Genomic DNA, 27,124 nt, shown 5'->3' on the forward strand with positions numbered 1-27,124 from the left:
AGGAGTTTAGGTTACATAGACCAAGAGACTTCAAAGCTCTAAGCAAGTAAATTGTTGGTGTGTGAAGGGTTGGGTGTGAAGAGTTGGAGTAAAACTCACCATGTTCGGTCCGGAGGCCAGAGCGCTCAGAACAGTGCAGTGATGCACGCACGCTTTTGTTCTGCAGCTCCTCTAGCTCAGGGAGCAAGCAGTAGGGAGAGGGAAGGATGGAGGAGGAGCTGAGACTGGATGCCGCTTGGGTGGGGATCAGCAGTGATGCTGAAGGGGTGAGTGTTGCCCGAGTCTGCCCCAAAGCGCCACCTCCGCTCTGTCCTCCACCTACTATCACCTCCTCTCCTCAGCCCCTCCCTCTCAGGTCCATTTCGGCATGTCCCTTTCTCGTGTCCAAGGGTCCCTTGCCCTGTTGTAGGTCTCTGTCTTTACAAGGTCGGCCTTGTCTTCCATGCATGGAATGATTCCTTGGGCAGGAAACCTCTCAGCCTGAACACAGAAGCAAATCCACCAATCCCAGTCTCCAAATGCCTGAGAACAGACTGCCGCCCCCAGGAAGCCTCTGGAACTGGCACTCAGCCAGGCAGGAGCAGCTCAGGGCAGGGGAAGGATCGCTGGGCTAAAAATCTGAGAACCAACTGTGGGCTTGGACAGATCAGTTAAAGTATAGTGGCCTCGAACATCAGCGAAATGATAAGAAGAAAGGGGGCGGGGACTAGACAGGATTGGGGAGACTTGAGTTCCAAGAAGGAGAGTTCATAGGGTGGTAAATTTGTAACTCCTCTCTCCTGCCCTGTGTAATGGTATGGATGTTCATCTGGCTAAGAGAAATCAAGGATGGCTTCCTGGAGGAAGTGATATTTGAAGACACAAACAAAAAAGTGAGCTAAGCACCCAGTTACTCACATTCCTGGCAGGAAATAGGGCTTGGTATAGAAAATTGGTTGAAGAGTTTAATGGAGGGACTATTTTTGAAAACCAGGGAAGGGTTTGAGGGACATCAACAGGGGCGTTATATGATATCGTGATATACATTGAGCCTACAGCAGGAGCCACTACTGGGGTCTGAAGGAGCAAAAGGAAAGCACTTTCAGTCTTGTAGCCACAGGCGGAGGTCCCGGCAGCAGCTGTGGCTTCCGCGGCAGGAAGGCGGCCCTTTCAACACCTCCTGGTTAGGGAGGGAGACTGCAGGTACACACGTACCTGTACAGACATCAAGGCCTCTAACAGGAAGTAGTCTTATTATGCCAGCATAAGGCCCAGGTGGAATTTCTTATCCAAAATCCTGAACCCCAAACAAAGAAGGGTTTTGCCTTGTATATGGTTTTAGCCTCTTCGTCTCCCTTATATGGCTACCTGCAAACATTTGATTACATATTCTAATGTTACATGGGGGGCACAGGATTGATACAGTACTGCGGATGCGAAGGTAGTTAACTGAAGATATATATTTCTCACACACGTACTGAGCCGTCCAATGTCTGGCGAAGGTTAACAGCATGCTCTGTACTCACAAGCAGAACCTGAAGTGGTTCCATCCATTGGAGAAAGAGTTAGTAGAGCTGTAGTTGGTACCTACTGGGCCAGCACTGCCCCTGTTCCGGCTTCACGGCCGTCCTGGGAGGCCCTCGCCACTGCTCAGCTCATTTGGTAGAGAGGACGCCCCACATGCCCAGGATCACACAGCCCACCAGGGTGCCTGCACCCAGCGCGATCCCGACACTGGAACCCCGGCGCTCACACGCCTGCCCAGGAGTGAGACCCGGAGAGGTCTCACGTGCAGCTGGTCTGTCGCTCTCAAATGCTGATACTGAGAGCGCTTATCCCACCCAAGTTCTCTGAGCATATGAATAGATTGTGACCCACGTGGTCTGGGTCTTTCCTGGGTCCCAGCTGATCCAAGAAGTGAAAAATGTTCGGCAGACGCATTTTTGGCGCTGCGCTTTTTTGATGTCTGCTTTCATAAAAAATCGGTCTCCTTGAATTTGTTCTCCATTCCCAAGGCCGCCAGCCCAGTCGCCTGCTCTCTCCCAGCACACTCACGAGGGTGCTGTTGACAATCCTTGAAGCACCAAGGCCCTCATACGGGGTGGCCTGAGCGCCCGCGTGGTCAGTGAGGCTGTGTGTGGTCTGACCGACAGGCGAAGTCTTTTCCCCTGAAATCATCGCTCTTACATCATGAATGCAGGGAGAAGGGGTACACGGTCCAGAGTCCATGCTGCCATGACCTGCTTCAGGGCTGGAGGGCAGGGGCGTGGCGACTCGCGTCTCAGCCACTCACCCATCTGCACGGTGTCCAGCGGCACAGCCCGGCTCACCGGCACAGCCCGGCTCGGTCTCCTGCTCTGGCTTCGGACTGTGCTGCCGCTTGAGACACAGGAGGCGGGGCGAGTCCTGACAGCAGGGCGGCATCGGGGTCATCAGGTGATCCAGAGACTGTGTCCATCAGAGGCGCACAGAGAAGCGGTGGTCCGGGGCTGCGCTGGGGGGAGCTGCCTGGTGGGCGGGCGTGGGGGTGGGAAACAGGAGGCGTTCAGAGGGCTCCTGGAAGCCCAGGGCGCTGCCTGTCTCCGCTCTACCCAGCCCGCGTTTGGCCCATAGCACAGACACAGACGCTCTGCTCCTAAACTGCCCTAGGCTCCTTTTGCCTACCAGAACCGGCATGAAGGGAGGGCGAAGAACCAAAAAAACCGAATTGTCATGCACCCGTGACATTCGGCTGTGCCGTCCTAAGTACTTTTCCTGGGTCAGGCTGCGCCCGCCCACCTGCCTCCCACGTCTCACAGCAACGTCTTGGATCTGCCCACTGCTCTGCCTGGCTTGTCTGTTTCCCCAGCTACTGCCCCAAGCAGGCTAGCCTTCATTCCTTCCACAGATATTTCTTGAGAGGCTCCTATGTTTAGGGTTGCTCACTTGGGCAATAAAATCACAATACCTTTTATCTGACAATCTGACCTCCCTTCTGTTTTTGGTGCTGGGGATTGAGCAGAGGGCAAAACAGAAAAATCTCTTACATTCTAGACAGGGAGACAGAAATGCACAAAGAAGCTCTGAAGTTGGTGCTGTGGACAAAGATCACGCCGGCATTCAGATTTCCTGCGGGTTCCTTGGGGGAGGGAGGGTCCGGTGTCCTACCTTCGGATCATGCCTGTCTCCTCCTCCTAGCGCCTCTGGCAGGGAGTGCCTCTTGAAGTCACTGGTTTTCTGGCCAGTGTCTAGAGGACAGCCAGTTCCCCACACCTCGCTCCCCAAGGTGAAGAACCAAGTATTTGGAGGTAGAGCAGCGACCCGTGCCGTCAGCTCTGCTCATGTCTTTGGACCAGGATGGGACCAGTGTGCACCACAGAGGGGAGTTCTGTGTTGTGGACAGCGCTTCTGCCACGACGTGCCCCATCGGAGCCCCGGGATACTCAGCATTTGTACAATCACGCGCCTTCCCAGAAACCACCGCTGGACAGGAGGAGGCAGGTGGGGATGCTGTTAAAAGAAATGGAGAATTTGCATGTGTGTTGTTCTGCCTGCTCAACTTAGACCCTTTGCAAATGAGCTAGATAATGCCTGGGAAATCCCCTTTTCTGTTTTTTTTTTTTTTTTTTTAGCACTACTTAGCATTTCTTGAGGAAAGAGTCTGTTCATCTGTTTAATATTTTAAACAGATTAAAATATTTTAAATTATTTTATCTAATAATTTTGCTACCTTGTATGAAGTACTGCTGCCTGCTATGTGCTCAGGAAAAAATGTGAAAGACTAAAACTGTTTAAAATAAAAAGCACTGGGTGCGCAGGTTAGTGTCTTAGGACACAGTGGGCTAAGCAGCAGCTTGGAACGCCTGCATCCCGTAGGCAGAGTGCCTGGGATGAAGTCCTGTCTTCAGTTCCGAGCCAGCGCCTTGCTGATGCGCACCCTGGGAGGCAGCAGGTGATGGCTCCAGTGGTTGGGTTCCTGCCATCCACCTGGGAGACTCTGATGGAGTTTCTGGCTCTTGGCCCAGCCCCAGTTATTGTGGACATTTTGGGAGTGAACTTACTGGTGCCCACCACGGGCTGGATGCTAAGCAGAATTTAGAACAAGCACACACATAAAAGTTCATTTCGATAGCCCAGCTCTTGTCTCACATTTCCTGTTGATCTGGAAGGGTCAGGGCCCAGGTTAATAGTGAATTCTCCATTTTCTAAGTGGGAAACTAGACAGAGAGACAGTGCATGGCTTAGCCAAAGCCGTTAGAATAAAGAGAGGTGGGGGGCTCAACCTCAGAGTGCTTCTTTACTTATTTTTTAAAGACTGTTGGATTTTTTTTTTTTCTGTTTTGAGGCAGAGAGGTCCCATCTGCCAGTTCACTCCTCAGATGCCTGCCATGGGAACTCAGGACTTCATCCAGGTCTCCCATGTGGGTGTCAGGAACCCAACTCCTTGGGCCCTCACCATGACCTCCCCAGAAGGCACTGGCAGGAAGCAGGAAGCAGACTGGAGCTGAGACTTGGGCGTTCAGATGTAGTGTGCGGGGGCAGCTGAGACGCCCACCGCAGGACTAGGGGCTCCCGCCCAGACTGCATTCAGGCCCTCAGGTGCAAGGCGGTTCTCAGCAAAAACCCCTTCTTCTGAGTGGAGGAAGAGGAAAAATTCCCACCCATCCCCCAATCCCAGCTTCCGTCCTGTTTTCCCAGCAGTGATCCTGTCTGTCCCTTCTCCTCCTGTCCATATCGGCCCTGGACCCCGGAGGCTTTTTTTCCTTTTTTTTTCTGTTAGTGATACAGAAGGTTTCCTAGTTGCTTAACTACCCGTGGGGGAGTATGGGGCGAAGCTGGAAGCACTGTCCTTGTTGGGCAATGGACTGCCCTGCCACTGGACCAGACCAGTGATGCTGGGGGTCCCGAGGCACCCGCAGCGCGTGACCCTCGCCTGTCTCCCTCCGCAGGAAGCAGGCACGGCCCCTGTGACGCAGGTGCTCCTCTCCCGAAGGAATTCCCTGGGGCGGCAGTTCTGACCTCACTCTCACTGCTGCTGGCGCTTCTCCTGGCGGCCGCGGTTGGCTTCATCTGGAAACTGCACCGAGAGAAAGAGCAGGAACGCGGGAGCAGAGGTAAAGTCCTCGGAAGACCAAGGCCGTGAGGGCCAGAGAGCATGGAAATGGGACTGGACGGGGGAAAGAGAGAGGCTCGGTAAGGTCTTCTTCCCGAGCTGCTTCCTGTGGTCTTTCCACTCAGCCCCACCAGCCCCCCCTGTTGACTCTGTCCCAGCTACAGCCTTGCCCGGGCCCCAGAGCTCCGTCCCGGGGGCTCCTGCAGGAAGGGGGTCCCACGTAGGAGACCACACCTGAGACAGCCTTCCCCGAGGAGCCTCGCTGCTCTGTGGTGAACACTGCCGATTTGTCTCCTGTCCTTTTGCAGAGAAACTCCAGAGAGAGCTCCGTAAGTTCCGCGCCTCCCTCTCTTCTGAGTAAGACCCGAGTCCTGGCGCCACGCCAGCCTTCTCACGCGCTTTCTTTGTTCTACTTCAGGCTGGAGAAAAGCCCAGAAAGTGGACGGTAAGTAGCCGTGGCTTTTCCCCTGCAATTTCGCCTGCCTCGGTGACTAGATGCCTTTATCTTGACTCTTTCCCTGGGGCCTTCCTCTTACCCAAGGCAGACTTAATCCGTAGTCCAATCTCGCCTGGCTATCACCCCACACACTCACCAAATGTTTTCAGGCCCAAACCCAGCTTCATACCCTTCCTGTCAGCCTGCTCTTCTTCCTGTCGCTTGACCGTCTACCCAAGTGGGCTCCTTTCTCTCCTCCTGCCCAGGACAGGCCTTTTCTCAGGCAGGCACCACTCCTCCAACTTCCTCTTTGTGGGGAGCAATCCGGACTAGACTGAGTTACTGGAATTAAGACTTATTCTATGCATCTGCTCTCCCACAATATGGCGCTGGGAGAGAAGTAAACAGCTTCCGCACAGCTGCCTCCAGTTCAACTAATAAACTGTAGGACCTGCTCCTGATTGGAGGAGAGCAGCGTACTCGGCGTGTGGGCAGCCGAGTTGGGATTGGCGGAGGAGGACTATAAAGGAGGAGAGAGACGGCATGCACCAGGAACATCTATGGGGAACATCTAAGGGAACCCGTGCAGCCCCCGAGAAAGCCGGCCGGCGGTGTGCCGCTCCCCTGCGGAAGTGGGGAATGCGGCCAGGGGGAACTGCCCTTCCACGGAGGTGGAAGGGATAGTAGCCAACCCGGGATGAACCAGCAGCAAACCCGGGGAGGGCCGGGCGGACGAAGGAACAGCGCAGGGTTCAGTGTTGCTCCTCCACGAAGAGGGGGAGCGACATAATGGTGCCGTGACTCGGATATGAAGCCTAGGCAGGGTTTAGTGTCGTTCCCCCATGAAGACGGGGAGCGACACTCTTCTATCTTCTTCTTCTATCACAAATTCCCATGGAGCGTCTCTCAACAGCAGTCACCCACAAACCACGCACCCTCTCCTGGGCTCCCGCTTCCCTTCCGCCGAGAGCTTCTGCTGCTGCTCCGTTCATTTCAAGAGGTTCAGCTTAACTGAACATCAGGACGCAGACAGGAAGTCTGAAAACAACCAGCATGCCCAGCACATTGCTTCCCGGAAGTCTCAGAACAGAAAACGCACAGGGCCTTCTGTCGAGGGACAAATACTCTGCCACCCCCCGAAAACTGCCCGTGCCCTTGGACTTGGCCTCGCAGCCAGGGAGTCCGTCCGTCCATGGCGCTGTTCTGTCTACACGGTCCTCCCCGCATCGCTCGCCCTCCTCTCTGCCTCTCCCGGTTCTTTCCCCCCTCCTAGGCAGTTCAGTGCTGGGATCTCTTTTCACAGTGCACATACTCTCTAAGCTTCAATCTGTTTCCAGAGCTCTCGCCCATAAGCTGGCCCTTCCAGCCGCTGGGTCCTGGCTCCTTAGTGCTGTGCCCACTCCTTAAACTCAAGGGCCTCTAGACTCCCAGAAGCACCTCACAGCCAGTGCACCCAACACCAAACTGCACCAACCCTGGCCGGCTCTTTGTCCGAGCACAGGACACCACCGTCCAGTCATTTTCAAAGCCTCTCGATCTCTCCCACCCGCCGGAGCTAGCCAATAGCCATTTTCCCTTCTTTCAAGCACTGCTGCTCTCTGCTTAGAGTGTGGACCCTGGAGCTGGGCCACTTGGGCTCAAGCCAGCCCAGCTGGTAACCTGCTGTGTGGCCTTAGGTGAGTTATTCATCCTTGCTGGGCCTTGGCTTGTCGGCTGTAAAATGTGGGGAGTACGAGTGTCTACTTCCCCATGTTGTGAGTGTGGTTAATGCCCGTCAGGTCCTAAGGGCAGTGCCAAGACCAGGGCGGGATCTGCGCAGGTGTCAGCTGTTGCTAGGCCACTCCCCTCTTCTCTAACCCTCGAACGTCACGCGCCCATCAGTTCCCGCCTGGAATGTCACCGTCGCTTTGTGCCCAGTGCCCTGGCTCTCCACTAAGGACACTAGGCAGATGTCATCATCGTTACAAAGAGCACAGTGCCAGTAGAACCCCATGCATCCTCTCCCCCACACCTGCCCCTCTATGATCATCAAACGTACACATTTCCTCCTGCCAGACTTCTCCAAGACTTTCCCTTCGGTCTTGAGCTAACCCCTAACTCCACAGCCGGCACCTGCTGATGCTGTCTCCTGCGGCACCGGTGCAGGGATCATAACTGGATCTTTCAAAACAGAAGGCAGGGACATTTACTGAGGTGAATATGCACAGGTTCTGTGCTAATCCCTCTCCAGCGAACATGAAACAGGTCCCACGTGTGCTGCAGATGAAGAAACCGAGACCCTGGTGGGGGGAGGTGTAATTAGCAGGCTTTGAGTTGCATGGCTAGTGAGTCATGGCTAACAACAGCTAGATGTAGAAAAGGACTGTGAGCCAGCAGGCAGTGAGCCATGGCGCCTGGGACATACGGAGGGCTGCTCAGAATAAGCTCTAAAGAAAGTCTATATTCTGAGTCCCTGATGGCAGCAAGAGGTGAACTAATACCAATGAGAGACAGATATTCCCTGACAAGGCTAGTGAAGTGAGAGACAGACTGAGAGACAGACTTCTGGACAGTTGGCCACGCTTGTCACAGGCAGGACACTGCAAGAGGAGATGGGCCGTGACACCTGTCTAACCACAGGCGTGTGTGGATCACGGCCACAGAGCAGAGCAGGGAGGGCCCAGGACTGGGTCCCAGGTGTCGGCAGTGTCATGTGACCTGGTGCGTGCTGGGGCCGTGCAGAAGGGCCTGTTTCCTCTGGCCCCACACCTGGACACCAGGAGCGTGAAAAGGGGAAGCCACGTAAGCACCAGAGCTGAGTGAGGTGGGCCAGGAGAGGCAGCGCCGGCACCAAGGATTGGGACATTGACGGCTCTGGTACTCACTGCTCTTTCCATTGCAGATTGGAGAAAAGCCCGGGCCTGTGCTGGTGAGTGGCCATTTAATTCCCAAGGCCTGAAGACGCCATAGGATAGGTCGTAGTGGCTTCTCTCCACCGTCCGGCTGCAGCCAGGCCCTGGCTGAGCTCCATGAACCCAGCTCAGCACCTGGGGCTCTTTCCTTCCCAGAAGTGCACATGCCAGGTCCTGTGCAAAGCCCTCCCCACCCACTTTCTCTCAGGTCTCTCTGCCCCCCAGTATTTTCAGCTGACACAGTTCCTCCACGTACATGACCCATTCTCACAGAGGTCAAGTGCATCTTGGAGGAGACCCAGCACCTCCAAGCTCCTCTCCCCTCAGAACACAGGTGCCACCCCCTGAAAGGGTCCCATGCAGAACCCTTGGAAGGAGGGAGGAATTACATCATGTAAATTTTTAAGATTTTATTTGCTTATTTGAAAGTCAGAGTTATAAAGAGAGGGAGAGACAGAGATCTTCCATCCACTGGTTCACTTCCCAGATGGCCATAATGGCCAGAGCTGAGCCAATCCGAAGCCAGGAGCCTGTGTCTCACACACAGGTTCAGGGGCCCAAGCGCTGGGGCCATCTTCTTCTGCTTTCCCAGGTCATAGCAGGGAGCTGGATCAGAAGTGGAGCAGCCGGGCCTAGAACCGGCACCCATATGGGATTGCCAGGTTGCAGGTAGTGGCTTTATGCGCTATGACACAGTGCCTTCTTAAGTAGCCAACATTGCAAGCAGCGCAATCCATCAAACACAAGGCACAGGTCTGAATGCTTTAACTGTGTTATCCCTTCATTTATTCTAGCAACAGCCTCAGAGGGAGGGGCCACTGTTATGCCAATGGGGGAAATGAATCCACAAGATGGGGGAAAAAATCTTGCTCCAAGAAAAAAAAAAATGCCTTGCTCCAAGTCACACACCTAGGAAGCGGTGATGCCAGGATGTAAGCTCAGGGAGTCCGTGCCAGGCACTGTAGTCTTTAAGGTACTTAGTTAGCTGAAGATTTGCTTATTTATTTGAAAGGAAAAGGTATAGCGTAGCAGGCTGCCCACGGGTCTGCCTGGAAGTGGCAAAGCTTCTCCCAGGCACCAAGGAAGACTGAGAAACATCACACAGCTGTGTCCCTGGAGGGAAAAGGAGCCATAATTTGGTGAACAATTCGAGTTTCTCCCATCTGAGTCTTCTGAGTCTCACTGCCAGCTGCTGGCTCACCGACACACAGCGGCTGCCTCCTGGGCCCTCCTGAAGTCCGGCAGAGAAACACAAGGGACACAGCACAGTGACACGGAGCGCTTTGCAGGAAGGCTGAGGGAGAGGAGACAGGTGCTGGAGAGGGATTCCCGAGTAGCTAGTCTGCTTCCAGGCCTTGGAATTCCAGCTTTCAGGAACTTGGAGTGTCTGCTCCTGGTGAAAGTGGCGGCTGTCCCTGTGGGTCTTGGAGGCTTGCCCTTGAGGGCACGTCACGGGGAGATGCTATCACTCCAGCTCTTGAGCAGGGGCAGATCACTGGGGTCCCCCTTTGCCCAGTCCCTGAGGGTCCTGAGATGCTAGAGTTGACCTGGGGCTCTCTCTCTCCTCCTCCTCTCACAGCCACTGTGACTCTTGATCTAGACACCGCCTTTGCTGAACTCTTTCTGTCTGAGGATCGCCGAAGCGTGCAGCGCAAAATCATACCACAGCATCTCCCTGAAAAACCAGGAAGGTTCCTGCATGACCCCTGTGTGCTGGGCCACGAGGCCTTCTCTTCGGGGAGACATTACTGGGAAGTAGAAGTAGGGGATAGGACTTTCTGGGAACTCGGGGTCTGTGAAGATCATCTGGAAAGGGCGTGGGCAATCCAAGAGTCACCTCAACATGGAGTCTGGGCCTTAGAACTGTATGGGAATAAGTACCAGGCCCTCACCTCCCCGCGGACCCCTCTCCCCCTGGGCGAGCCCCTTAGGCGAGTGGGGATCTTCCTGAACTATGAGGCTGGGGATGTGTCTTTCTATAACGCGGCTGATGGGTCTCACCTCTACACTTTCCCCCAGACCTGCTTCTCTGGGCCCCTCCGCCCTTTCTTCTGCCTCTGGTTCTATCACCCAGCCCCCCTGACCATCTGTCACTGAGGCCACGGTGGGTGGGGATTTTCAGTTGAGCCTGCAGGACAGACCGCTGCCTGGAGGTGAGGGATGGCTTCAGGGACAGCAGCCTGGGCTCCCTTCCTGGCCAGCTATGGAGGCTGAGCCGCTCTGGCCTTGCTCTCAAGAGTGCAGCCCTTTGGTTCCCATTCTTCATGTGGGGAGTCCTGGGGCTCAGTGATGCCGAGAGCCCATGGGGGACAGTGCAGCACCCCAGGGTCCCGTCAGGAAGGTTCGTCTGATGTCACCATTGTAGCTAGAAACTAAAAAATGAACCTCAGAGGGAAACAAAGACAAGAAATCCTGATAGAAAGACAGGGATGGAGAGGGAGGTCTGACCTTGATCTCCTCTCACCGTCATGAAGAGGACAGGGTGCACCAACACGCTTGTCTTGAGCGCGTGCCTCAGAGAACAGCAGCAGGAAGCGGATCTGGGTGGGGCTCTGCCATTCCAGCTTTTCCTACAAATGCTTCATCTGTTTTGACCCACCTGGGACCCAGCAGACAATGAAGTGCATGGAGAAGAGTCACCTCACCAGAGCAGCCCGCTGGTCTGGGACTTGGCTGTCCACCTGCGTTCTTCCATCTAATGCCAGATAATACCGTCTCTGAGAATCCAATAAATCCTCTATCAAACAATTTCAATATCATTTGCATTGCCTTCACCCCAGATGGCTCAATATTCCTTTTCCAATTTGCAGATTTGTTATTCCTCCTCCCCACAATAGCTTTCTGCTGAAAGTATTTCCCTTCACCAGTTAAGGGCATTTGGACTAGCATTTAAGATGCTGCTTGGGATGCCTGCATCCCACAGCAGCCCACATCCCAGAGTGCCAGGGTTTGAGTCCCAGCTCTGTTCTGGGCTCCAGCTTCCTGCCAATCGGAAGCAGTGGAGCAGTGGTGATGGCTCAAGTAATTGAGTCCCTGTCACTAACACAGGAGACCCAAATGGAGTTTCTGGCTCCTGGGTTCAACCTGGCCCAGCTCCCGTTGTTGCAGACATTTGGGGAAAATATCTCTCTCTTTCTCTCTGTCTCTGCCTTTCAAAAGAAAAAGATGAAACCCCCTGGGGGCTGTGCTCAGTGCTTTGGGTTGATTTTACTCAACTAATTCCGACAACAGCCTTGGGAGAAAACACCTGTGAGGCATTTTCACCTTGCAGGTATGGAAGCTGAAGGAGGGCAAAGTTGAGTAGTTTGTTAGCTCATGCTGTAGGTGGTGCTGCTGGGGGATATTCAGCCTCTGTCCCTGACCAACTTCCCGTTTTTTGCTGTCTTACTGTCCCCTTAGAAAAGCATCATGTGTGGCCCTGTGGTGGCCCACCCAGGGGAGAGATGGCAGGGTGGAGGACACACCCCCTCTTGATTCCTTCCCAGCTGATTGTCAAAGCCATAGGCCCCACAATCCTTTGGGTTGGCTTCCCGGGGTGTATTGGTTGGGAGAATTCTCTCACAGAAACTGTCTCGCACAGAACTGGGGAAGGGACTAGAGACTAAAATCAATAATGGAAAACAGCTGTGCCCACCCATATCTATGAGGTGTGATCATGGAGCCAGAACCAATCTCCCTGCATACTTGGTCTTTGATAAGCATAGCAAATAACCCAAAGATGGTCTATGAAATAATATAACTTGAGAGAAGTTAGAAGAACTTTGGGGGCATTTTTCACTGCATGTTCAGTCTGCCTCCAGGACAGGGGTACATCCACCACAGGTCACTGGTGGATGTTAAACCCATTCCCTTTTAACTGATACATGCTAAGCAAAAGCCAATATTCTCACCACTTATCCCCTAACCTGACACAGGTCAAGTTCTGTTTGTTCAGTGAACTTGTCCGTGATGCTCACTCTTCTGCTGGCCTTTTTCTGCACTCCAAGCCTACCTGCCACAGCAGAATGGTCCACGCACGCATTCTACTCCCCGTTTTCAGTTCACTGCATTGTGACATTTGTACAACATCTTTATCAGATCAATTTTCTATTGCTGCCATAAAGAACTACCACAAATGAACAGACTTAAAGCAATGAATTCTTGTGTAGCAAATTAAGCCTCTGCCTGCAATGCCCACATCCAATATGGGAGTGTCAGTCTGAGTCCTGACTGCTCCACTTGTAATCCTGCTTCCTGCAGTGGATGATGGCCCAAGTCCTTTGGTTCCTGCCACCCTTGTGGGAGACCCAGACAGAGCTCCTGGCTCCTGGCTTCAGCCTGGCCCAGCCCTGGCTGTTAGCGCATTTGGAGAGTAAACCAGCAAATGGAAGATCTCTCTCCTCCTCCCTTATCAGTCTGTCTTTCAATTAAATAAATTATCTTTTTAAATAATCCCATATGGCTGCCAGTTCTTGTCCCTGCTGTTTCTCTTCCAATCCAGCTCCCTGCTGTGGCCTGGGAAAGCAGCAGAAGATGGCCCAAGTCCTTGGGCCCTTGCACCCATGTGGGAGACCCAGAAGAAGCTCCTGTCTCCTGGCTTTGGATCGGTCCAGCTGTGGCCTTTGTGGCCATTTGGGGAGATCTTTCTGTCTGTCTCTCCCTCTCACTGTCTGTAACTCTAGCTCTCAAACAAATAAATAAAATCTTTTTTAAAAAAAGATCTATATCTTTCATTCCATCTAGAAGGTCCCTTTTGCCATGTAAAACATCATATTCATGAGTTTACATATTTACAAGCTTCACAGTGGACAGCCTGGGTGGAGGGGGGTGCTATGCAGCCTACCAAACTTTCTTGGGAGGTATTCCAGAAACACAAGTTCAGAAATAAAGTGAAACGGAGATGGGAGAAATCCAACTAAGTGACAAATGCTTTAAGTACTCATTACTGAGTTGGTTACCATGTGGACTAGCAGGCTCAATTCCACCCAGGACTCTGTCTGTATGAAATTATGGGATGTACTTCAGGATCTTCCTAAGGGATTGGGATCCTAGGTCACTTATGCACTCTTCTTATCCTCCTTTGCTTTCTGTATTGCAAAAGAACCAAGCTCACAGGTGTTAGAGAAAGTCTCAGAGGACAACAGAGGCAGGTGACTGAGGTGGGAAGTTGTTATCCTTGCAAGAAAAAGTCTGCCTCAGTTTTTGGTGAACTGAGATGGGCCAAGAGGCTACAGAGTGGGCTGTAGTGCTGCTAGGGCCTGCCTCCGGGGATGGAGTGAATGCCTGGCCGCTCACCTCCAAGCCTAGCAACTTGAGACCTCTGAGTTTGGAAGGAGGGCTGACCCTGCCCACCTCCTCACTCCATGCCTCCCACCCCTACCCCTGCACACATCCCTTGGGAATCTCAAGGTTTTGGAAAAAAAGGAATGAAAAAAGAAGAAAGAAAATAATCCTGCTTCTGAGCAAAGAAAAAGGAAATAAGATGACCGGATCAGCTCAAAAGTCTATTTCTCTACTTACTGGTTTTTTTTTGTTTTTTGTTTTTTGTTTTTTTTTTTTTCCTTTTTCCTCAAACTGTTTCTGTGTATTCTACCTGGTAACTGATGACAGATCAGGCTCAGGCACACCATTGGCTGGCAGACCCACTGGCTAGACTGCAAAGCATTCCGTGGTGATGTTGGCACTTCAGATGCCTTGAGGGGACGGTTCAGAGGTCCCGGCCCTGCAGTTCTGGACACCTCCACCAATGGCAGACAGAAAGGGGCTTTGTCTCCTCTTTCCTGACTGCTTGTTTCCTGGTGCTGACCGTGCCCATGGGTGGTCGCAAAGAAGAACCTCCAAGGATCATCCTTTGTGTGTCAGAGGAGAAAAGAAGACGCAGAGGTTAATTCTAGAAGGCAGAAAGGGAGGGGATGTGCTCTCATTTCGTGGGGGTGGAGGTGGGGTGGAGGGGTGCTTGTAGGTGGGGGTCGGAACCTGCTAGAGAGGAAAGCTGGGTCCCCGGGAGCTGGAGCCCACCTGTGGGGAGGTGGGCCCTTCCGCCTGTCCTCTTTACCTGGGTCACCTGGCCTGATCTACAGGGAGGAGGGGGTGCAGGGAGGAATATCGAGTGACCTCTGGAGAAACCGGACTCTCAAAGAAGAGAGTGGAAAACTGCCTGCCTTGTCATGCTGCTCTTGGCTTCTTGCACGGAAGGTTTACCAGTTCCACCCACTGAAACATGCCTGAACCATGGGACAGTGGGGCTGCTGCCCAGACCGGAGCCGAGGCGCTGATGAGACCAAAAGAGGTGACAGGAACGTCTGACCTACACGACAACTGTGGCCCCAGCTCTCCTCACAGACTTCTCTGTGCCCCTAGGCCTGTGTTCCCTCCCTGTCCTGGGTGACTCATCCTGGGCACTGATGCAGCCAGCTGCTTCCCTGCCAGCCTCCCTTCTCTTCTTCTCCGCTCTCAGCCTGTGTGCCCAGGTCTCAGGTAAGGATGTGTGCCGCTTGCTCCTAGCAGCTCCTCAGAGAGCAACCTTGCCCCTTCGCTCTGCAGACGAAGCTCCAAGGACTGCAGCGGCACCGGGTCCTCACCCAGCCTCGTCCTCACTCTGAGCGCTCTCCTCCTTCTCACCCTTGTTACAATGTGCGTGCTGGTTTATACCAGCACTGCCCAACAGCAAAGCAGTGAGAGCTACAAGCGCCCGCTGCACATACAGCTGCAGATCTCCAAGCAGCAACATTTCAAAAAGTGAAAAGAAGTGGATGCAAAAATGTTATTAATACTTAACCCAAATCACCAAATATTAATCTTTATATGACTACTTAATGAAAGATATCACCAATGTAATATTTAACATTAATAATTCTAAATATTCAAGATCCAGTGAACACTTTGCATTTACCACGCATTTCCAGTGAAACTACCTGGTGAATATTCTATTAGAGAGCTCAAGTTTGTCCTGCATGCAGGTACTAATCTAGACTGGGGACTAGACGGGAAAGCCCTTAGCCCTGGGTGTAGGGGATGTTCAGCGTGATTCTCTGAGGTTCCTTGCCCGAGAAGCATTAGCTGTTTCAAAAATGGCTTCCCCAAGGCTGCTGCCCTCCAGCCAGGCCCCCAGAATCCTCAGTCCTGTGGCCGTGAGAAGCCTATGTTCCCTGGAACAACTACTTCCTTTCCTGCCTTAGCTATCTGACAGCTGGAGTCCCTGTCTGATCCTACCCCTTCGTCCAGCAGCCCAGTTTACTGTCGTGGGGCCAACCGATCCGATCCTGGCCATGCTGGGAGAAAACATCACGTTAAGCTGCCACCTGTTGCCGGAGAAAAGTGCTGAGGACATGGAGGTGCGGTGGATTCGGTCTCAGTTCTCCCCTGCAGTGCTCGTGTATAAGGGCGGACGAGAGAGACCAGAGGAGCAGATGGAAGAGTACCGAGGAAGAACCACCTTCGTGAGCGAAGACATCGGCAGGGGGAGCGTGGCACTGGTCATACACAACCTCACCGCCCGCGAGGACGGTATTTATCGCTGTTACTTCCAAGAAGGCAGGTCCTATGACGAGGCTACCGTGCGCCTCCTGGTGGCAGGTGCGTCTCTTCATTTTGTTTCCTTGCCTTTCACAAGGTGACTTTGGGGGACAAATTCTCTCCTAATCACGGGTCATCTCAGATCAGCAGATTTTTGCCCAGGTCGGGGGTGCTGAAACAGGGAGGGGACTTCCTGCTGCCCAGTGGCTACCTGAGTGGGTTTGCCCTGCCATCTGTGGCGTCAGCTCTTGAGAATCAGCCCTAGAACACAGCGGAGGGCTCCGGCAGGGGAGAATGGTCTATCCCTGCAGACAGTTCTTAGGTCCACTCAGTCATTGCAACTGAGCACTTTGAGGGTGGCAGGAGCCCTCTCGGGACTTGCTCGGGGACAACTGGAATGAGGATTGTCCACGAGAACAAGGTGTAGACATCTCAGTGATTGAGCAACACCAATCCTACCTTCTACCCCTTTCCCCTCAGTATTGATTGCAGTTGAAGTGACTGATATGCAAATCGCTGATTTCATTAAAGCATGATTAAGCACTGAGACACAATTATGTGCTAAGTCTGGTGCCAATCCTCCCAACCCCCGGATAAAAAGAGAATTCAGCCTGGAGACATTGGGCAAGGGTGCAAAGTAGATGTGGTATTTTAAATGGGGGTTTCTAGGAATGCATTAATAATGGCTTTAAGGGGTTGGTGTTGTGGTGTAGCAGGTCAAGCCACTGCCTATGACACCAACATCTCATATAAGCACTGGTTGGAGACCCAGCTTCTCTTGCTTCAATCTAGCTCCCTGTTAATGCACCTGGGGAAGCAGTGGAAGATGGCCCAAGGGCTTGGGCCCTGGAATGGAGTTCCAAGCTCTCAGCTTTGGCTGAGTCTTCGTCCAGGCCCAGCCTTGGCTGTTGTGACCATTTGGGGACTGAACTAGCAGATGGAAGATCTTTATCTCTCTCTCTCTCTCTCTCTCTCTCTCTCGCTCTCCCTCTCTCTGTAACTGTGCCTTTCAAATAAATAAGTCTTTAAATAATAATTTTAAACAATATAATAAATATTAAACTTTAAACAATAATAACAATGGATTTAAGGGATGACCTCACTCCGTGGGTAAGTGTATTTTGCCTTAAAAGAAGCATCCGAAGACTGAAAGACTGCTAAGACACAGAAGACTGTGGTGGCCTGCCAGTCCCTGAGAGCGTGGAGTGAAGTTTGGGGAGTGTGAGAGTTCCCAAGGGGCTTCAGACTGTGAGTGGTGGGAGGCTGCATCTTCCGCTCCTAAGGAGTCTTGTATCTGATCGTACAGAACATCAGGGAAGGCGAGGTTCCCCACCTCTGTGTCCTGACTGTCCCAGCAGCCTGCACTGACAACCCATGTGTGGGGCAGGAACTCTCCATTCTTCCCCTTTCAGTAGGACCCTGGCCCTGTCTGGCCTGCCTTGCTCTTAATTCATTGTTGGGGAATGTTTTGTTTGTTTGTTGTTTTTTTCATTTGTTCTGTAGTTGAGTGACTGGTTTTTGTCCCCCAGTTTGCCTTTTCTGGACCCCACAGAAAGTGTCAGAGAACTTTTTTCCCCTCAAGTTTGCCGAGTTACTTTGATTCTAATTGCACTTTAAGATTTCTGTATGAAGTGCTTTCTCTCTCCCTCTTTTTCTTGGCAAAAATCAAAAGAACAGGAAGCACTGGACTTAAACGAATGTGTTAATTTGCTGTCTTCAGTATAATTTTTTGAGTAGGCTTATCAAAGCCTTAACTGCTCAAAAGAGGTTTAGATACTCACACACGGCTAATGGCTAACAGGTCTCCCAGGACCATGAACTTGCAGCTCCTTCATATTTGGTCATCTCCCTCAATGGCCACTCTTTTAAAGAAAGAATATAAACAGAAAAGCATCTGGCTTCTTAGGATTTCTTGTGATGGTCTTTTTGAAGAGGTGACATGGTTACCAAGAGCACCCAGATCTTTCTAATACACTAATATTCTCAAAGACGATAAGAAAATCACCTAACTGAGCTCCTGGGAGGTAAACATCTGTGGATCAGGATAAGGGTTGGTTTTGCCAGCCGGCTTTGCCCATTCTTCAATAAAAAGCAGTCTGCTTTAGGTTAGGGGATAGATGTGGTGATGGAAAGCTCTGAACTAGACAGAAAGGATGGTGTCTTGATGTCACAATATGTCTTAAGACTCTACCAAGCTGGCAGGCTTCGGTCTTTGCATTCTAGAACTTTAGGAAACTGGGGTCCACCTACCAGTCATCCCAGAGGCTGAGAGTGAAATCCTAAACTTGTCTGTCTCTGGACACACCTGCCTGGAAATGAGAAAAGCAAAGTCCATGGCTGAATAAATGGAAATTAAGAATGTGTATCAGACACACGGATGTGTGATACCATGATGGGACCCCTAGGTGGAGCTCACAGAAAGCACGCAATGTGACACTCGGACGCTGAGACATCTTGATTTACTCGGCATCTTGGTTTCCTGATCTACATCAAGGTCAAGTTTCTTTCTTCTTCCCCTTCATCCCTCCTCCTTGCTCCCCAGCTCCTTCCCTCTTTTCAAACCTCTCTGCTTCCTTGCTTCACAGAAGTGCAAATGCAGGAAGGTGTGCAACTTGGTGTTTCGTGTCCCCGCGTGCTGCCCACTCGATCCTCTCCAGCCCCAGGGCTGCCCGCCTCGGCCGCTGACCCGAGACACGTTGGCTTAGACGCCCCCTGGCTTTGGCGCTGAGCTTGGTCTCCCTCCGCAGGCCTGGGCTCTCAGCCCGTCGTAGAAATGAAGGACCACGAGGACGGGGGCGTGTTGCTGGAGTGCAGGTCGGAAGGGTGGTTCCCCGAGCCCCGCGCAGTGTGGCGAGGCCCCTACGGCGAGGTCGTGCCGGCCCTGGCCGAGGCGTACATGCTGGATGCAGACGGCCTCTTCACGGTCACCTCCACTGTGGTGGTCAGGGACGGCTCTGTGAGGAACATGTCCTGCTCCGTCAACAACACGCTGCTGAGCCAGGAGAAGGAGACCGTGGTCTTCATTCCAGGTGGGTTCTCTGCCCCCTGAGACTCAGCACACGGAGGCAGGGTCCTAAGCAGATGGACTGGAGCCTGGGCTGGGGGTGCTGAGTGTGGGTAGCAGAGGTCGCAGGGGGACGGGAATGTGGGTGGAGAGGGTAACGGGGACAGCGGCTGGAGGGGGTGTTTTGGGGCCCTGAGGAGCCTGCCGTGGAAGTGAGGCCCATCCCCCTGTTGCAAGATCAAGTTGTCTGGAGACGCAAGCGTGGGAACCACTTCTCTAAGGACAAATCCCATCGTTTGCTCCCCTGAGGAGGTCCTTGTGCTGCAACTATTCTAAATTTATGTATTTATTGTATTTATTTGAAAGGCAGAGAGACAGATACAAAAAGAGACATAGATGGGGCAGACCAAGCAGAGAGAGAGCGCGCTTCCATCTACAGGTTCACCCCACAAATGCCTGCAACAGCTTGGGCTGGACCAGGCTGAAGCCAGGAGTCTGGAACTCAATGCAGGTTCCTCACACAGGTGGCAGGGACGCAAGTCCCAGAGCCATCATCTGGTGCCCTCCAGGGTGCACACAAGGCAGGGAACTGGCATTGGGAGCAGTGCTGGGACTCGAACCCAGGTGCTCTGATATGGGATGCAGTGTCTCAAGCAACATCTAAACCACTATGCTAAATGCCCACCCCTGCAGCCATTTTTAAGCTTTAAATAACAAAGAACAAGGAGAGTGGTAGGGGTGGGTGGCTATCTACACTTGGTGATGCTGTCTGCTCATGGGATTTCCTAGGAGGCAGCCCGGGGGAAGTTCCCTGTCTACAGATACCTGCGCATCCACTCATCAGATACTCAGCAAGCACCTTCTGTGTTCAAGAAACATAATCACAGAGCCAAAAGTAGGAAGACCCAGGCTGTGGTGGAATTCACATTCTAAGGGCCAAAAACAATGAAATAACTAAAACATGTGATTAAATAAATTGTTATATAAGGTGGTGATGAATAACTAAAACATGTGATTAAATAAATTGTTATATAAGGTGGTGATGAATACTAATGGGAAAATAAAGCAAGGTTGGCATGGGGAGTGCCTGGTGTGTGGAGTGTTGTGGTTTTTAACAGGGTGGCCAGGTGGACTGCCCTGCAAAGACAAGAATTGAGCAATCAAGCAAAGTAGCCAAGCAGATAATTGAGATCTGAGCAACCTGCAGAACAGGAACAGGAATATGCACAGGGCCCGCGGTAGGAGCATCTCTGGCCGTTTTGAGGAACCCCAAGGGGTGATGTTGGTGCGGTTGGAATGCAGTGAGTGCAGTGGGAAGAGTTAATTCCCAGAAGCAATGAGGCCATAGTACAGGCAGCTCAAGCCCCAAACAGACTTTGCCTTTTAGTGAGAGCCTGGGGCAAAGATTTAGCACAGTCTCCCTTAGGCTGCTCCAGCAGGAACAGGGCAGAACAAGCAGGAGGGCATCACACTACTCCCGACAAGGAGCCCAGGGCAGGGCTCCGATGCGCTGGATCCTTCCCAGGGTGGCTCCTGTATCTCTGCTTTTCTGTCTCCTGACCCAGCCCTGGGGTCAGCCAGCACAGAACGAGCATCTTTCCTATCTGGGGCTTTGGAGGGAGATGCGGACAGAGCAGGAACCCAGGGAGATCTTCCGATGGGCCCCCGGGGAGCACCCGCATCCTAGTTGCCTGTTTCCCACCAAACGGACTTTTCTGACTCCCTTTGCAGAGTCCTTTACGCCAGGCATTTCTGCTTGGATGGTGGCCTTGGCCGTCACCCTCCCTGTTCTGATCCTCCTCGTGGCTGGGAGCATCTGTCTTATCAGGAAGCTCCACAGGGAAAAGGAGATTCTGTCAGTGGAAAAGGAGATTGAACGTGAAGAGAAAGAAATTGCACGTAAGGGCCTGGGGGAAGAGTGTGTGGAAAGGGAAAGGATGCAGATGAGAGAGGAAAGGATAGAGATCAGCGCCCTTCCCAGGACACAGTTCCAACCTGCAGAAGCTGCGACTCAGAAAGGAACGCACAGACAGCAGCAGGGGTTGGAGCGCCCGTGTCCTAATCGTTAATGGCTCAGAGCTTGCACTCAGAGGCCTGGCCACACGCAGCACTTAACTGTTGAACAAAAACAAGCCTAAAAAGTGCTGACCCTGTGTTGCTGCCTGACTACCTATCATTTCTGGTTCCTGACAGAAATTGGGAGGGAGATGCTATATTCGTAGAATAGGCCAGTCTTGTGTCCTTTGATATAAATCCAAATTCTCTTCGTTCTTCTGTTGAGAACATTATTTTATTTATTTTCCAGAGCAACTTCAAGAAGAATTGAGTAAGTCTAGCCTTTCCTAAACTACTCCACGCATGATTTGTGCTCTACTGTGTTGGTCATTATCTCATGATCTTCACCTCTCTGTCACTTGCAGGGTGGCGAAGAACCCTCTTACATGCTGGTGAGTGCCCCTGATGTTCCCTCAGACCCTGGGCATTCTCCCCACTAGCAAGCCAACAGGTGTCTTTAGGGGAGATAAAGAAGAGGATCCAAGGCTGGGTGGTGGGTAACAGGGGGCCAGGGCACTGGCTCACCGATGCCAGATCCCGGCTCTTCTGCCTGGGAATCCTGGCAGCTCTGGACCAGTCCTCCAATCGACTTCCCAGAATTCTTCTTTTTTAAGCATGTTTTGTTCCATGATTACCAGAGGTCCCCAAGAGTTACATTTCAGTAGTTGTTGCTCCTGGGTCTTGGATTAATTTGAGAAAAGACAATTCTGTTTATTTAATTGAAACCTGGGGCATAGCATAGTCTCTGCACAACTAAAGATGCACCTGGGGAAAAGGCAACCCCATATCGACTCAGGGTGCATAAAATACGAGAGCGCTTCACAAAGCTCATGGAAAAATGGTATTGAAAGATAAACTTACTTCTATGGGAGGCTTTTTGAAATCCACGCCTTATGCACAGGTCTTCAAAAAGTGCATGAAAATGCATATTATTCAAAAACTATGCATGGATTTAAAAATTGTTTTGCCCCCAAATCAACTTATTTTGTATTCCTTTTTCCACGTACATTTTGAAGTACCCTCATAGAGGAGCAAAAATTTCTTCCTTTCTCCAAGATGGCCCTGCCACTCTGCCTATCGCGGGAGGGGAGGGACAGGCAGAAATGCACCTCCTGGTGAGCATCCTGGCCGAGAGCACACGAATCCAGGCTTCCCCAGATACCAGGCAGGTGAATCTCAGAATTCCCACTCAATCAGTGTGGTGCAGAACGACAAGTTCTCACAATCAGAAATAGCCACTCGAAGCAAAGAGGAAGTCCTTTTGCCCTAGTTGAAAGGTAGAGAAGTAGGTAAGGATGACTGCGGGTGGGTGAAGTCTGCAGGAAGTCGGGGGCCTGATGCATTTCTCTACCCTGATGGCATAGATGGCAGGTCCATGCTGTTAAAAGAAAAACTGGCTGGAAATATGTCCCCATGTGTTTGTCACGCATACCTCCCAGGTTGGCTGCTAGGGATATTTATCCTCCTTCTTTAGCCATTGGAGGATGCCTTTATCAGTTGTTTAAATCAGCTGCCACCTGGTTAAGGCAATGCAGGGGACCAATGAAGAAATCTGTGCTATCCAAGACGCTGTAGTACGAGACTCACCTTAATTTACTCATGGGTTGGAGACTAGAGAATGGGAGGTGAAACCTCCTCGCTCATCTAAGCCAAGCTGAATAATTTATTTTATTTATTTATTTGCAAGACAGAATGACAGAGACAGAGCGAGAGACAGAGAAAGAGGTCTTATACTTGTAGGTGCATTCCCCAAATACCCCAAACAGCTGGGGCTGAGCCAGGACAAAGCCAGGAGCCCAGAATTCCATCTGTGCCTCCCAACATGGGTGGCAGGGACCCAAGCACTTGAGCCGTCACTCGTCACTCGTCACTCGCTGCCTTCCCAGGTGCATTAGCAGGAGGCTGACTGGGAGGCACTTGGCGAGGGGTGCCGGCATCCCAGGCAGAGGCCCAAGCCGGAGACACTAACTAGAGTCCCAGAGACTCTACACCTTGTAAAAAAAAAGGGGTAGCTCGGAGAATGCTGGAAACGGTCTTGGCTCACTTGCAACGCTTTCTGCCACTGAGGACACTGCTCCTGTCACAGGAGAGACAGTGGCCAGCCACGTGGAGGAATCCCCCAGCAGGTGTCTCAGGCGGTCAGGAACCGCCCAATTCCCAGAGGACCCCAGACCTAAACCTAAGACTTCCTCTACAGCTGACGTGGTCCTGGACCCCGACACTGCTCACCCCGAGCTCTTCCTGTCGGCGGACGGGAGAAGCGTGAGGCGCGGCCCCTTCCGGCAGAGCGTGCCCGACAACCCTGAGCGGTTCAGCTGCCGGCCCTGCGTCCTGGGCCGGGAGAGCTTCGCCTCGGGGAGACACTACTGGGAGGTGGAGGTGGAGAACGTGATGGTGTGGGCCGTGGGGGTGTGCAGAGACAGCGTCGAGAGGAAAGGGGAGGCTCTGCTGCTTCCTCAGAACGGCTTCTGGACCCTGGAGATGTTTGGAAACCAGTACCGGGCCCTGGGCTCCCCTGACAAGACCCTCCCCCTGAGAGAGCGCCTGCGCCGCGTGGCCGTCTTTCTGGACTGTGAAGCTGGCGATGTCTCCTTCTACAACATGAGGGACAGATCACACATCTACACGTGCCCCCCGGCAGCCTTCGGCGGGCCCCTGAGGCCCTTCTTCCGGCTGGGGTCTGATGACAGCCCCCTCTTCATCTGCCCAGCCTTCACAGGCGCTCGCGGCCTCGCAGTGCCCGAGGGTGGCCTAATCCTGCACAGGGCAGGGACCCACCAGCCCCCACAGCACCAATTCCCTGGTCTCTGTGCCATATAGAGAAGCCCCACCATTGGTCCAGTGTCCCTGGCCGAGAGCAGTCTCTCTTTCCTTTTGGTCACAGGACAACCTTTTGCCACCCTCCTCATATCCACGGCCGCCCCTGCCCCAGTTCTGCCCCTCACAAGGCTGTGGCTTTACCAGCTCATTCGCTTGTAACCGAGGGCAGGGTCCAGTCTTAGGGAACACACTTCACAGCCAAGAACTCGGGAAAGTTGAGGATGGGATGGTGAGAAAATCTGCCACTTTAACATTAGGGCGGTGCTGCTGAGCCACCAGGACAGCAGATGCTGAAGACTTGAGGCAAAGGCCACTGGATGCAGCAGGAGTAAGACAGGGGAGGGGACCACACATGGAAGCCAGAGACAGAGAAAGTGGGACCGGAGGGCTGAGGTTTGGGAGAGAATGGGGGAGGTGACGGAGGTGGGTAAGCCCCGTTGCAACAGCTGTGGGTCCTTAGAGCTGATGGCGCATTAACACGCAACCCCCAAGTCACCCAGCCTGCATATCCTAGGCCGAGACCTAGGATGAAGAATAAAAGACACGCGGCTCACTAGGCTAATCCTCCGCCTAGCGGCGCCGGCACACCGGGTTCTAGTCCCAGTAGGGGCGCCGGATTCTGTCCCGGTTGCCCCTCTTCCAGGCCAGCTCTCTGCTGTGGCCAGGGAGTGCAGTGGAGGATGGCCCAGGTGCTTGGGCCCTGCACCCCATGGGAGACCAGGAAAAGCACCTGGCTCCTGGCTCCTGCCATCGGATCAGCGCGGCGGCCATTGGAGGGTGAACCAACGGCAAAGGAAGACCTTTCTCTCTGTCTCTCTCTCTCTCACTGTCCACTCTGCCTGTAAAAAAAAAAAAAAAAAGAATAAAAGACAAAGAGGCATCTGAGTCTGGCTTGTCTCCTGTCCCTGTAATGAACAGGAGTCAAGAGCGTGGCTTGCAGCCCAGGTCTCGGCTGTGCTGGCAAGTGCTGGACCAATCTGCCCAAAGCTTGCTGGACCAATCTGCCCAAAGCTCGGTGGGCGAGCTTCTTGGTCTCAGGATGCCTGCAGACACAAAAAGCGATGAGGGGGCAGGCATTTGGCACCGCAGTTGAGCTGCCACTTGGATCACCTGCTCAAATACTTGAGTCCTTGGCATCCACGTGGGAGACCTAGACTGAATACCAAGCTCCTGGCTTTAGCCTAGCTCAGCCCCACTATTGGGGAGTGAACAGCAAATGAGTGATATCTGTCTACCTTTCAAATAAAATGAAAATAAATAACATTGCTTAAAAAATTATTGGGGCTGGCACCGTGGCATAGCGGGTAGAGCCACTGCCTGCAGTGCTGCCATCCCATACCGGTGCTGCTTCGAGTCCCCGCTGCTCCTCTTCTGATCCAGCTCTCTGCTAGGGCCTGGGAAAGCAGTAGAAGATGGCCCAAGTCCTTGGGCTCCTGCACCCTCATGGAAGACCCAAAAAAAGCTCCTGGCTCCTGACTCCTGGCTTCGGATCAGAACAGCTCCAGCTATTGTGGTCATCTGGGGAGTGAACCAGCAGATTGAAGAACTCTCTCTGTCTCTTTCTCTCTCTCTCTCTCTCTTCCCCCCTCCCTCCCTCCCTCTCGCTCTCCCTTTCCTTCCCTCTGTGTAACCCTGTCTTTCAAATAAATAAATAAATCTTTAAAAAAAATATCGAGGGGGCTGGCGTTGTGCCATAGTGGGCAAAGCCACCGCCTATGATACAAGTGCTCATATGGGGCCAATTCAAGTCCTAGCCGCCCCACTTCTAATCCAGCACACTGCTAATGTGCCTGGGAAAAGAGAAGAAGATGGCTAAAGTGTTGGGGCCCCTGAATCCATGTGGGAGACCCAGAAGAATATCCTGTCTCCTGGCTCTGGCTTTGGCCTGGCCCAGCTCCAATCTTTGCAACCAATTGGGGGAATGAACCAGCACATGTTAGGTCTCTCTGTAACTCCAACTTTCAAATAAAAAAAAGAAATTAAGGATCCCCAAACGCTACAGTTCTATTGAGTTAATATCTGTTAATATTTATGGCATTTGGAATTGAAACTGAAAATTGTTTCTAGTTTTTTATATTAGAATAATAATAAACAAATTGTAGGTTAATAAAAATAGCATTTTTAATTTTAAGATTTATTTATTTTACTTGAAAGGTGGAGTTCCAGAGAGGGAGAGGAAGAGGCAGAGAGAGAGATCTTCCATCCTCTCGTTCACTCCTCAATTGGCCATAATGGCTGGAGCTGGGCCATTCTGAAGCCAGGAGCCAGGAGCTTCTGGGTCTCCCATGTGGGTACAGTGGCCCAAGCACTTGGGCCATCTTCTGCTGCTTTCCCAGGCACATTAGCAGGGAGCTGAATTGGAAGTGGAATAGCCAGGACTCAAACCGACACCCATATGGGATGCTGGTGCTTCAGGCAGAGGCTGAACCTGCTACACCACAGTGCGCTGGCCCCCAAAATAGCATGTTTTATGAAAACTAACTGCAGTTTCCAAAGCAAAGCTGATTTTATTGTTTAGTGTAGGAATATCATACTTCTTTCAAATCTAATGTCTGACTTAATAAAAGATGGTTGGATTCTGATTTCTGCCTCTGTATTTAATCTTTTTTGGATATTATAAGACATATACCTGCTAGAAAACTATAGTGTAGACTAGTGAGAGAATGAGGGGAGAATAGATAATGTGCTTGTCATTTTATTATTATTGAAATAGTGTTGGGGCCAGAGCTGTGGCATAGTAGCCTGAGCCTCCGCTTGTGGTGCTGGAATCCCATATGAGTGCTGGTTCATGTCCCAGCTGCTCCTCTTCTGATCCAGCTCTCTGCTGTGGTCTGGAAAAGCAGTGAAAGATGGCCCAAATGTTTGGGCTCCTGCATCCACATGGGAGACCCAGAAGAAGCTCCTGGCTCGTGAGTTAGGATCAGCTCAGCTCCGGCCGTTGAGGCCCTCTGGGGAGTGAACTAGCAGATAGAAGACTTTCTCTCTCTCTCTCTCTCTCTCTCTCTTCCTCTCCCTCTCCCTCTGCCTCTCTCTGTAACTCTATCTCTCAAATAAATAAATAAAATCTTTAAAAAAAAAAAAAAAGGAAGAAAGAGTGTTAGCCTCATGGGTCCCTTGAAACTGTATCAAAAACACACCCTTCCCCCAGGAGTCTTCAGGCTGTATTTTCAGAATCAGAACATGGGATCTTGGAACTGAGTTAGGTATCTACAATGCTGCCTTCGATGGTATTATTTTTTGACTTCAAACAATTCAGACATCTCACTTCAACAATTTATTCTTTTCAAAAAGAAAGGAGGCCAAAATGGAGAGCAGAAGGGTGAACTTGATTCCTGGTAAGTCAAGCCATCTAC

The 27,124-nt window shown here is 52.1% G+C and overlaps 2 protein-coding genes and 1 long non-coding RNA gene across 21 annotated transcripts; 2 read left to right on the forward strand and 1 right to left on the reverse strand.

Annotated features, from left to right (window-relative positions):
• Window positions 1-2,483: 2,483 nt before the first annotated feature.
• LOC103349692 (butyrophilin subfamily 1 member A1) lies at window positions 2,484-13,095 on the forward strand. Of its 7 annotated transcripts, XM_008262449.5 has the most exons (6): window positions 2,484-3,459; window positions 4,908-5,072; window positions 5,380-5,400; window positions 5,490-5,516; window positions 8,389-8,415; window positions 9,978-11,146. In XM_008262449.5, exons 1-6 carry the CDS (start codon window positions 3,300-3,302, stop codon window positions 10,493-10,495), a joined length of 918 nt encoding a protein of 305 aa, XP_008260671.3. In that variant the 5' UTR covers window positions 2,484-3,299; the 3' UTR covers window positions 10,496-11,146. The 7 variants fall into 7 exon arrangements, 3 of the variants coding, with proteins under 3 accessions (XP_008260671.3, XP_008260672.3, XP_089189486.1); XM_008262450.5 differs by lacking the exon at window positions 8,389-8,415; XM_089333360.1 differs by lacking the exons at window positions 2,484-3,459; window positions 9,978-11,146 and adding an exon at window positions 12,879-13,095 and having other exon boundaries at window positions 5,027-5,151.
• LOC149126804 (uncharacterized) lies at window positions 3,332-8,373 on the reverse strand. Its single transcript, XR_016234265.1, has 4 exons — window positions 5,698-8,373; window positions 5,306-5,490; window positions 4,978-5,125; window positions 3,332-3,468 (listed from the first exon to the last, which is right to left on the reverse strand). It is a non-coding gene; the product is annotated as an uncharacterized LOC149126804 (long non-coding RNA).
• Window positions 13,096-13,674: 579 nt separating the features above from the next.
• Window positions 13,675-26,353, forward strand: LOC138843060 (butyrophilin subfamily 2 member A2). 13 transcript variants are annotated; one of them, XM_089333361.1, is made up of 8 exons: window positions 13,675-14,260; window positions 14,738-14,854; window positions 15,602-15,952; window positions 18,640-18,921; window positions 20,628-20,795; window positions 21,202-21,222; window positions 21,317-21,343; window positions 23,149-25,302. In XM_089333361.1, exons 1-8 carry the CDS (start codon window positions 14,191-14,193, stop codon window positions 23,769-23,771), a joined length of 1,659 nt encoding a protein of 552 aa, XP_089189487.1. In that variant the 5' UTR covers window positions 13,675-14,190; the 3' UTR covers window positions 23,772-25,302. The 13 variants fall into 13 exon arrangements, with proteins under 13 accessions (XP_089189487.1, XP_089189488.1, XP_089189491.1 ...); XM_089333362.1 differs by having other exon boundaries at window positions 15,605-15,952; XM_089333365.1 differs by having other exon boundaries at window positions 13,677-14,260; window positions 25,163-26,353.
• The last annotated feature ends 771 nt before the right edge of the window (window positions 26,354-27,124 follow it).

The sequence above is a fragment of the Oryctolagus cuniculus genome, chromosome 5, assembly GCF_051225735.1.
Source record: "Oryctolagus cuniculus isolate XC-2025 breed Fujian yellow rabbit chromosome 5, ASM5122573v1, whole genome shotgun sequence".
Classification (NCBI taxonomy): Eukaryota; Metazoa; Chordata; class Mammalia; order Lagomorpha; family Leporidae; genus Oryctolagus; species Oryctolagus cuniculus.

Excerpts from the sequence above, each read along its gene's own strand:
- LOC103349692 (XM_008262449.5), top strand. The coding sequence starts at position 3,300 with ATGTCTTTGGACCAGGATGGGACCAGTGTGCACCACAGAGGGGAGTTC. Across the intron at positions 3,460-4,907 it reads CGCTGGACAGGAGGAGGCAG|GAAGCAGGCACGGCCCCTGT; the intron begins GTGGGGATGCTG and ends CTCCCTCCGCAG. Across the intron at positions 5,401-5,489 it reads GAAACTCCAGAGAGAGCTCC|GCTGGAGAAAAGCCCAGAAA; the intron begins GTAAGTTCCGCG and ends GTTCTACTTCAG.
- LOC138843060 (XM_089333361.1), top strand. The coding sequence starts at position 14,191 with ATGGGTGGTCGCAAAGAAGAACCTCCAAGGATCATCCTTTGTGTGTCA. Across the intron at positions 14,855-15,601 it reads CCTGTGTGCCCAGGTCTCAG|CAGCCCAGTTTACTGTCGTG; the intron begins GTAAGGATGTGT and ends CCCTTCGTCCAG. Across the intron at positions 18,922-20,627 it reads GACCGTGGTCTTCATTCCAG|AGTCCTTTACGCCAGGCATT; the intron begins GTGGGTTCTCTG and ends CTCCCTTTGCAG.